The following is a 10,246-nucleotide window of genomic DNA, read 5'->3' as shown; positions in this document are numbered from 1 at the left end:
TCCAAAAAGTAAAGCTGAGAGGGGTCATCTACACAAGTGAATAAATAAATCAACATGAAATTACAAGGAAAAAAAGAATAGGTAAAGACATTTGAGAATATTCCAAAGCCTATGTTCATGCAATCAGTTTGATATAAATAGGAAGAAGTCTAGATAGCATAAAGCATGTACCAATATGCAAAGGCAAGTTGCAGTGTACAGATGCCTAACCGTCACTGGTTAGTAGCTTTGCCATGGTTTAAAAAAAAAAAAAAAAAAAAATTTGATAAAAGACAAGAATGAATCAATAACCAAGAAGACCCAGCAACTAAACTTAAAAGTCTATGAGTCTGTTGTCATTTCTCTATGAAATATTACAGTATTGATTACCGGCCACCAACTAGTCTCTCTGCATAGAGAGCTACATGGTGAGACAATACAAGCCTGTACAAGTTGAGCTGGAGAAAGGGCTTGAGAATGGCATTTGTAATAATAAATGTGATAGTTTTCAATCTTAAGAAAGCATTCATGACAATCGCAAAAAATTGCTAAAACATTCAGTCAAGCCCCAATTCAGCAAAGCCTGCCCTGGTTTTCACAGTGTCTGCCACTGAGGCAGGCCAGATAACAGAACACAACGATTGGAGGATAGCTTAAAAGGGCCTGTGGCTGTCAGAGGTCAACAGCTAGACAGCTCTGCAGACTCCGATTTTGCCTGGCCCAAAACACATATGCACACACTTTTGGATACTGCGGACTTATCAAAGTGTAGAATGACAGTTCACATTCATACTGAAAAACACTTGTCCCATGATCGGTCTTGATAAAGAGAAACAGGGAAGTTGGAATACCTGGAAGCCATTTGATTCTGAGTGAGGTGGTGGGTACTAGTTTACTTGGCTAAAAGTAAGTTTAAGACATGATTTTTGGCAATAGAAACATGACAGTGCCTGATCTCCACTATAATGGCACTGAGGAAGCGTTACCATCAATATGCCTTGGCAGGGAGTATCCAACAGTTTTTCCCATTCAGTTCTTGGCATTTTGACTTCCAGGTACCTCACACTAGGTTGTCTAGATGCTAAAAATAGATTTCCACAGAGCTAAGCAAAAGCAGGGGACAAAGCAATCTGCAAATATCAAAGGATACGTGTACGCATCCTTTGATATTCAGTATCTTCAAAAAAAAGGTAGGGATGAAATGCTACTTAAGGTACATATGATAAAAAGCTTATTCAGAGTTTTTTTGAAACCACTGAAAAGGTTTCAAAAACGCATTATCGCTGACAGAAAACATTAATGCTTTATGTCACTGGTGGCATCAAGACTCCATTGTTACAATCCCTTGTCTCAGAACAGTGAGCATGGTTTACCAACAAAGAAGAGAGACAGAGAGGTAGATTGATTTGAAGTCAGAGTTACAGACGGGCCCAGTCTGGATCATTTTTCGGTGCAGGAGAACAGCAGAGTGGAAGGAGTGAGAGGAGGAAGGTGGAATGGAGGTACAGAGAAGTGACATCTGTGATCAGGGGCTCCGACTCGAGGCAATACCATTTACCACTTGGAATAGAGGGGGTTGCTACATGATTCTGGTCCTGTATTGCTCAGGGGGTCCAGAGTTGAGGGAAGTGTTACGGTAGGGAGATCTCAAAAGGACGAGGAATATGGGGTTAATTGTCTCTCTTGACTGAGCACTGTGTGAGCCCCATGGGTGAATGTGTCATTAGGTTGGTTGCACAGTGAGATCTGACTGTGGGTGACCTGAGGGCAAGGAACCTTTGGTTCATATCTTCCTTTCGGGGCTTTCCATGTTTCACTGGATGATCCAGACACAAGGAGTGACGTTTTTAAACTGGCAGTTTTTTCTGGTGCCCTCCTCATACCTGCTCCACCTAGCTTGCCCAAAGCCCACCTACGCATTGGGGTGGTCTGCACCCTGGTTCAGGCTGGGCCTGATGTATGCCAGTTCAATTTCGGGGCTTATCCTCCTCAGTCCTCAGTCTGAACTCCACAGGTCTCTGCACTCCCTGGGGAGGTCAGGGAGGCTGCCATGGGTAGTTGAGGACTACTTCCGGAGGAAACGTTGTGCCAGAATGGCAGCATCTAGCGGACTGACAGGCTGGGCGTCATGGCCCAGACGCCTTACAGGTGGGATGCTGCCAAACTGGCGCTTGGTGAGGAAGCTCTTGGTCTCATGGATAGTGTTCTTCTCTTCAGCCAAAAGCAGTTGCTGGCGCATGTAGTTCTCAAACTCGTACTGTGAAGACTCTTCTATCACCTTGGCCTGTGGGAAGAAAATGTAGTCTGTTCAATGTGCTGCAACATCTGAGCTGATGGAAGCAAACCTGTTCTCAAAGTGTACCAAATAAGTCATGTAAAAGGCAAAACCACAGAAATACATTATTGCATCCATGTAATGCTCTATCCTAAAGTAGCTGTATTTTAGCTTCAGGCTCAGATCTGGTATGTCATGGTTCCCCAATAACTTGCCTCTTGCAGATGTTCTGGGTGATTGACCTGATCGTCAATATCAGGCACCACCTGCAGAGGGCCACTCAACGATGAAACAGACTGCCTGTGGTGAGGAAAACACAACAAAGATGATGATTAACAAAAGTGAGCTTGCCAATTTGAAATGACCTATGTTGAATCACTATGGCTCTAAGTGCCTACATAATCTAATCATAAATGTGAAGCCAACCAGTGGAAATCTATAAAGACTTCAGTCAGCTAGTAGTAGACGTTTTACACAAAATTTTGAACAATTATTTCTCAGTTCTTCAAACAATTAATTATGACTTGACAATCCACACATTAAATGTCATTTTTTAAACATCCAGCAGAGGGAGCAATTACCATGATGCAATGATGCCACCGAGCGACTCCAGCACCTCTCCTGCAGTAAGCCTCTGCTGAGGGTCTAACACCAACAGCTTACGGATCAGGCACACAGTGTTCTCAGACACACGGCCGTCTCTATAAGGGGATGAAGGAAAACAGGAAAGGACAGTTTTTATTTGATTAAAATTTGACTATAAGTCACAAAGCCACTATTAAAGTAATCAACAACGGAGTAGGCAAAAACGATTTGGTAAAAACACATACATTTTTATTAATGTTTTGATTATGCTGTGACCATTTGATTCCATTGCTTTGATTGGAGTTCCAGTCTCATACTCACTCTGGGATGGAGTACTCTGCAGCCTTGATCTTGCGGAAGAGCTCCTGAGGTATGCTGTCATAAAAAGGGAACTGGCCATACAGCATGGTGAACAGGACCACGCCAAGAGCCCACATGTCACTGGGTTTACCCCGGTACGGCCGACCTGGAGACAGGAAGGAGAGGGGATCTGGATCAGTGTTGGATGAATATGATGCGGCATTTGAAATGGAGGCGATAAGTGCTTTGCTATACTCCAAAATCTGATAGAATAGACAGACAGTATGTATTTATTATAGTATGTATGTATGTATGTATGTATGTATGTATGTATGTTTTGCCCTGTTTGATTAAGAGGTGATCAACCGTTTAACGAGTGCAATTTGTATCAAGTCACCAGGTGTAATGATTAACGAGATGAGCAAAAACAAACACAAGCGATGACTCAACATCCACTACATTTCCTAGCAATTTCCAGCACACTGCTGACTAAAATGGGAGCTGGGAACTGTTTCTATAACCAACCCTGAACCATGAAAAATCAGCCATGCATTGGCGATGAACAAACTGGAGCTGTGGAGGCTGCCGCATCATGGCATCATGGCTTTGCATGACCAGCGGTGCTGTTACAGCTAGGCAGGCGGCGGCAACAGGCAATTATGTTAAAGACACAGACATACACGGGATGGGAGGGGGGTAGATGGGAGTAGTTTCCCTCCAGTGAGTCATCTTTGCGTGAGTCACTGAAGCTCGGTTTAATTGTGTGCCTGTCACGTTAGGCTGATATACACACCCGGGTTTTATCTACAATTTTTGAGTGGTTGGAGCTGAACGATTTTGGTTTTCAGTTCTTCTTCTCAATCTTGTACACTGTACAGCACAGTGTTCTGGAAGTCAGTGTTTAAATGGATAGCAGTGGGATTGCATTGGAGTCACTATGGAAGTGCATGTAAAAGCATCAACCTGATTGGTGTGTGTGTGTGTGGCGCTCAGGTCTGCACATCGACTGAATGAGCATTGTGAAACTAAACAATAAAAATGAATTTCTGCTTTTTCCGACAAATACAATATGTTTCACAAAAAGAGGAAAGTAGCTTTCTCCGCAAACACACGCCATGAGAAAACGCAACATCACCGTGATTACACAAACAAACATGAAAAAAGAAGCTATTCCTAGCTTTTGCCAGTCCGAGATTGCAACACAACCCCTTTCTTGTTGCTCAATAACCAGAAAATCGAACACAAGACTGACAGCGTAACATTCCACAACGCTATTTAAAAGAATGCCAGGAACACAGGTCAACAATGCTCAGTCTTGTAGCATAGTGTATAGGTAAATACATTAGATAATTGTTTTACACTTGCCAGTAATACACTTCACAACCCTATTTCACATCACAAGTGGACAGTGGCAAAACATAGTGAAGGTTTTCACACATCAGTTGCTGCAAAAGCAGGTGTGCCTGCTGGGTTGTCAGTTTTTCAAAGTGACAAAAACTAAAAACAACACGCATGCAAAAAAATCATTTTTCTTTTTCCACTCACCACTTAATACATCAGGACTGATATAGGCTGGACTTCCTCTCTGGTCTTTCAGCAGGTCGTCCTCGCTCACCAGGTGCTTTCCCAGGCAGAAGTTGGTGACAGTGATTCGGTGAGTCCTGGAAACGCACGCAAATATGCAAACATGTGTGATAAATAACTTTTATAATTGAAATTCTTAATTTTGAATCAAATGGTGACCCAACTATCCCCGCTGCTAGTAAATACACCCCAGTATTCTCCTCTTTAACTTGATGAAAGCATGGCAAAACAGTGTTTCTCATCATAACACATTTGAGTTTAGAATGTGAAAAGCTGCACACTCATAGCTCAAAGCATGAAGTAAACACAGGCTGACAGAGGCAAGGAGAACTTGCTAGCATGCCTTGTTGTTTTAATAATCTCATGGTTCACTGGGCCTTAAAAATACATCAGTATCTCATGACTGCCAGATGCAAAACAGTATGCACACCCAGTCTATATTCCTATGTTGTACTTGCAGTTCGGATAAAGGTTCTTCTTTGTAAAGCATTCAACACAAGATTCTTAATCTCCTTAAAAGGCATCTTAAACTGTCAAGAGATCTCCGTGTCCACACAATATCCCTACATTTTCCTCTGCAGCTGTGACATTCTCCATTTAAAAAAAAAAAAGGTATGCATGTTTAATTCCAGAAGAAGAAAAATAAAAAAAAAACACTGTCGATCAAGATCAAGGTTAACAACTAAAAGTTTTGTTTGAAAGTTAAATCTACTGTACAGCCATCCCAAATCAAAAAAAATCAGGATAAAGAAAAGTACACACAGATAAAACACTGTTTTACATTTATGAAAGTACATTTTCTCTTTAATGTGCTTCATGTTTTAATCTCGTCCTGTGTTCCTGTACCTTACCCGATAAGCTTTATGTAAACGCTAAAGCTCTACATGAAGTTTATTATCAACATCACTGTTTTGGCTGACGGCCATCATCCTTCATCAGGCCTGAAATGTTTTAAGAACAAGACCACACCAACCACACTGGCACTTCAAAAGTCTGAGAAGACCCACTGATGTTACTAGTAATGTTTGATTAATTTGGTGTCTGTGGAAACAATGTGGCACTATAAGATTTGTTTTCTGAGTCTGTAAAATGAGTTTGCTTGTGGCCGAGTGAAACTGTATTAAAGCCGAGGGACTATGTTCTATATCGCTGTGTTCTTTCAGCAGAGAAAGAGAAAATAAAAAGCTGCACTTTGACAAACATATGAGTCAACTTGTGGCTTGGGATAATTGTCTCGATGACTAAGCCTGCATGGTGATGGGTTGGCAAACCAGTATATAGCGCTCAAGAAGATTTAAAAGTATGTACACAAACGCACAACTCCAAGTGCACCCACACAATCACTCCCATGGTGAACACGCACACACAGAAATGCACTCAAAAGCAAAGTGAGCGCATACACAAAAGCAGCCACAGTCTAGAGCCTGGGACCTCTCTGGATCACGCTCCTCACCCACATCCGCTTTCTAAAAAGCCTGAGGTCAACAGCTTCCCCTATTCTCTCTCACTTTCACACCCTGCTCCAACACACGCACACGCACACGCACACGCTGGAGCCAATTCCTGTCGAACACTCAGTTTTCAAGCAAATGCTCCAATCTCAATCTTCCCTTAGAACAGTTTGGTTCACATAATTCCCAGCTATTTATGTGATCCAACCCTTAAAACAGCTTGCGTGATCCAAGTCTCTTTAATCACACAAGGGCCTTGTGATCTGCACAAGGATGGGCCAGAAAAAAGTGCAATGCTTCAAGGACCCTCGACATGAAAGCTTCCTTTATGAAAAGGAGTCTGTTCCTTTGTCTGTGTTCATCACGACCCAGGCTTCTATTCTTACACCGGAGATTGGGTAAATTAAATTGCATGTTTGCCTCGTGAGGCAAGGGTCCCTGAGGACTGATGGGAGACCACATCATCTCTGCTTCCTGGTCATGTGACCCCACATAAGTCAGGAAATCAGAAACCTAAACAGCCCTCATGATTTCCCTTCCTTACTGCAATGTTTTGCTGAAAATGTACCAGCTGATGAGAAAGGAGGTTAAATGCAGGGCAACTTCTTCAGATCATTTCCTCAAAACCGTGATGTGGAGGGTTGTACTGGTACCCAAACTTTACAGTAGGGCTGGGCAATATATTGATGTTGTATCAATATTAAGATAGAGATCGTCTTAGATTGTGGATATATTGTAATATGGTGTTATAAGTGTTATCTTTATCTGGTTTTACAGAATGCTTTACCGTAAAGTGATGTAATTTTCTGAACTCACCAGACTGTTCTAGCTGTACTATTTTTTACCTTTACCCACTAAGTCATTAAATCATTTCTAGGGAATATTTATCAAAAATCTCATTGTGTAAGAAACATTTTTGTTAAAGCACCAGTAGCCAACCATACAATATCGTCTCAATATTGACACTTATTTGGTCAAGAATATCGTAATATTTCATTTTCTCTATATCGCCCAGCCCTACTTTACAGTAGCAATTCTTTTTTCTAATTTCTAAGGTTGGCGTGGCTGAATTTTGGCTACTAGTTGCCTAATATAATGCATATTTCAAAAACTGAAATTAAATATTACATTAATATAATATCAGAAATGACAATTACAGAAATACAGAATATTACAGAATGCATTCTTTTGTGCCAGACAGCACACACAAACTCCTAAGTCAGAAGGGTAAATCCATCATACAGCCAATATGGTGATGCAAACAGGAGCTCTATGGAACAAATAAAAACAAAACAAAAAACAGAAACAACACCTTGCTATGGTGTGTCTCCATAAATTACCATCCCCTTAGGAGTGCAACCAGAATTTAGGAAGTCAATTGGCTCTGACATACAACAACCCTGCAGATTGACTTATGACATCCTGCTTTTAACAGCTGGCTCTGCAAGAGGAAATCACATCATTTGTGCATAAACTGCTGAGCTTGTTGATGGCATTGGTAAATTTCCGAGAGGGACGACAAGCAGCAGGGGCAGAGAGGGGATTTTGGGATCGGTCTGCATCTAAAATGGGCCGCGTCCATCCCATAAAGACTTCATGCACATCCAGGGTGGAGTGACAGAGGAAATATGCAAGCAAGCAAAGCATGATGCATACAGGAGACAGGAAAAGTGAAAAGACAAAAGGGGATATGACAAAGGGCAAAGAACAGAAAGACAATAAAAGCAGGAAAATGATTGGGGTGTAAAAAAAAAAATAGAGAAAAAGCAGAGTAGAGGGTAAATAAATAAATGACTGTGTGTGTGTGTGTGTGTGTGTGTGTGTGTGTGTGTGTGTGTGTGTGTGTGTGTGTGTGTGTGTGTGTGTGTGTGTGTGTGTCGTGCATTGCAGTGTGAGTCAGCTCGGAGCTATGGGGCCTTTGGCAGGCCTCCCCTTTCTCTACAGCTGGGACGAAGTGTTCCGCTTGTCTGCTTCTTCTTCCCCCCCCTCCTCAACTGCTGGCCAAAACACTGTTTCATCACCACCATTACTACTGCTACTGCTGCTGGAGGGGCAACAGGCTCTGATGTCTGAGATGTGTGTATGTGGTTAAAAGATAGGCCAAGGAACGTGACATCTTACTGCACGTACTTATACTTGCAGTGAGGCAACTCCATGATTATGCTATATGTGCGAGATGAAAGCATGCTCGATGTTTGGATGCGAAGGTGTGTGCAGCAAGCGCAGGAACAGAGTACGTGTGTGTGTGTGTGTTGGGGATAGTCAGGAACTTCCAAATAAAAAGGCCAGCTTTGTGAATGTGCATGCAGACCTCTGCTGTTTAGAGGCAACCTTCCATAGGTCCAATGCAAAAATCTAGCTGAATCATCTAAGCTTGGACAAATTCAATCAAAATACACACCCCATCTCTCATACACTCTAAACATGGTGTTGAGGATTGTTTCACAGATGAGTAGTTTTCTATCCTGCAGGGCCAATCTGAACTGCGGCACTATGTGCCCTGAGGTGCATTCACCGAGTTCTGTGTGCCATACAACATTGCTCACTCTTCAACCGAGATCAAAGCAGTAGCATATTCTTTGCTCTGTTTGCACCAGAGTCCAGTTTACATTCCGCTTCCAAAAATCCAACAATGGGGAATGATTCATCAACCTTTACTCAAAACACAGACAAGTACCTAGTCTCGGGCACAAGAGAGCAAGGCTTTAGGTTCCTACAAATTATCTCACTCTTACTCTGAGGATGTGACCCTGACTTGGGTCTTAAGCCAAATGCACACTGGATACAGGTTGCTGGGGTCGGTTGAGACCTCTCGCACATGTGAGTGGAGACAGGATGACTTACTGGCAGGCTAAAATGACTGACCAGGTATAATAGGAGAGGATATTGGCCAGGCAGATGATGGACAAGACCAGATGAGAGAATCAGTTTCATCTTACCGTTTGTTCAGCACCATGTTTCCCAGCTTGAGGTCTCTGTGCACAATGTTTTTCTGCATGCAGGAAAGAAGAGAGAACAAACGTTTGGTCAGATTGCGTCTAATAAATCATTTGGTATCAAAACAAAAAGCTTGTTTTCTTTAAACTAGCCCATGAAATTGGGAAATTAGTAATCAGAAAGGATGGGCAACTAACTAACAATAAAGCAATGTCTCAGACAATTGACAAAAGCATTGTAGTATTTAAGCTCTCTTAAATCGGAAAAAAATAGAAAATGTTATTTAATTCTATTTATTATTTCTTTTTTAGAAGAGAGCACTTTTTGTTGGGAGTAGTGCACTAAACTCCACCCTCGACTCACCTTATGAAGGGCTTCTACCACACGCACCACATCGTAGAAGATGACAATGGCCTCGCGCTCGCTCAGTCGTTTCTCCTTTATAACGTAATGCTGGAGGTTTATTAGATCTGCCGTCTTGTCGGTGAAGTCATGAGCACACAGGCAGTCAAGCACAAGGCAGATCCGCTTCTTCATCTTGCGCACTTTGTTGGCCTCCATGTCCTCCACTATTTCGTAGGCTCGATCCTTGGGAACAACAATAAAAAGAAGTGGGTGAGCAGCTAACTTCAGGAAGGCACTTACTTTGTAAGTGGACAGAGTAGTTGATGCGTTTTAGAGGCACTTTCCAACATTGTCTAATCAATATAAGTTGAAGCATCCCTCAAACTGAATGGTTCCTGTACTATGCCGGCTGATCAAGCGGATTCATTCAGCTTAGACTGCATGTTACCGATGAACAAGACACATTCACCACTTCATCCACACCGGGTGATGGAGGACAAATAAAGGCCATTCCTCTTCTTCCAACTACAGTCTTAGCAGAGTAGCCACTTGTTATTGATTTTTGTATCAGGTTGTCAGTTGTTTTTTCTAGAGGCAGTCAGCACCTCTGGAAGAGTACATTATTAACTGGTTCTCTCACAGTGGAGATGCACCATAATATTCCAATCACTATTACAGACCTAGATGAATCAGAGTGCATAGCTCAATGTTGCTATTCTGAGAACACCGGCTGAGTGGCACAGACAGGATGTGTGTGTGTGTGTGTGTGTGTGTGTGTGTGTGTGTGTGT

The 10,246-nt window shown here is 42.2% G+C and overlaps 1 protein-coding gene across 1 annotated transcript in view; it reads right to left on the bottom strand.

Annotated features, from left to right (window-relative positions):
* Positions 1-1,220: 1,220 nt before the first annotated feature.
* Positions 1,221-10,246, bottom strand: part of stk40 (serine/threonine kinase 40) — a 16,689-nt gene continuing 7,663 nt past the window's right edge. The window contains exons 5-11 of the mRNA XM_032517453.1: positions 9,475-9,699; positions 9,114-9,166; positions 4,685-4,800; positions 3,161-3,305; positions 2,836-2,955; positions 2,470-2,554; positions 1,221-2,263 (exon numbers count right to left, since the gene is read on the bottom strand). Coding sequence (XP_032373344.1) covers positions 2,045-2,263; positions 2,470-2,554; positions 2,836-2,955; positions 3,161-3,305; positions 4,685-4,800; positions 9,114-9,166; positions 9,475-9,699 — 963 coding nt within the window. The 3' untranslated portion in view covers positions 1,221-2,044. The remainder of the gene's footprint in view (positions 2,264-2,469; positions 2,555-2,835; positions 2,956-3,160; positions 3,306-4,684; positions 4,801-9,113; positions 9,167-9,474; positions 9,700-10,246) is intronic.

The sequence above is a fragment of the Etheostoma spectabile genome, chromosome 6, assembly GCF_008692095.1.
Source record: "Etheostoma spectabile isolate EspeVRDwgs_2016 chromosome 6, UIUC_Espe_1.0, whole genome shotgun sequence".
NCBI classification, from domain to species: Eukaryota; Metazoa; Chordata; class Actinopteri; order Perciformes; family Percidae; genus Etheostoma; species Etheostoma spectabile.
This window is presented reverse-complemented; position numbering and strand designations above follow the sequence as displayed.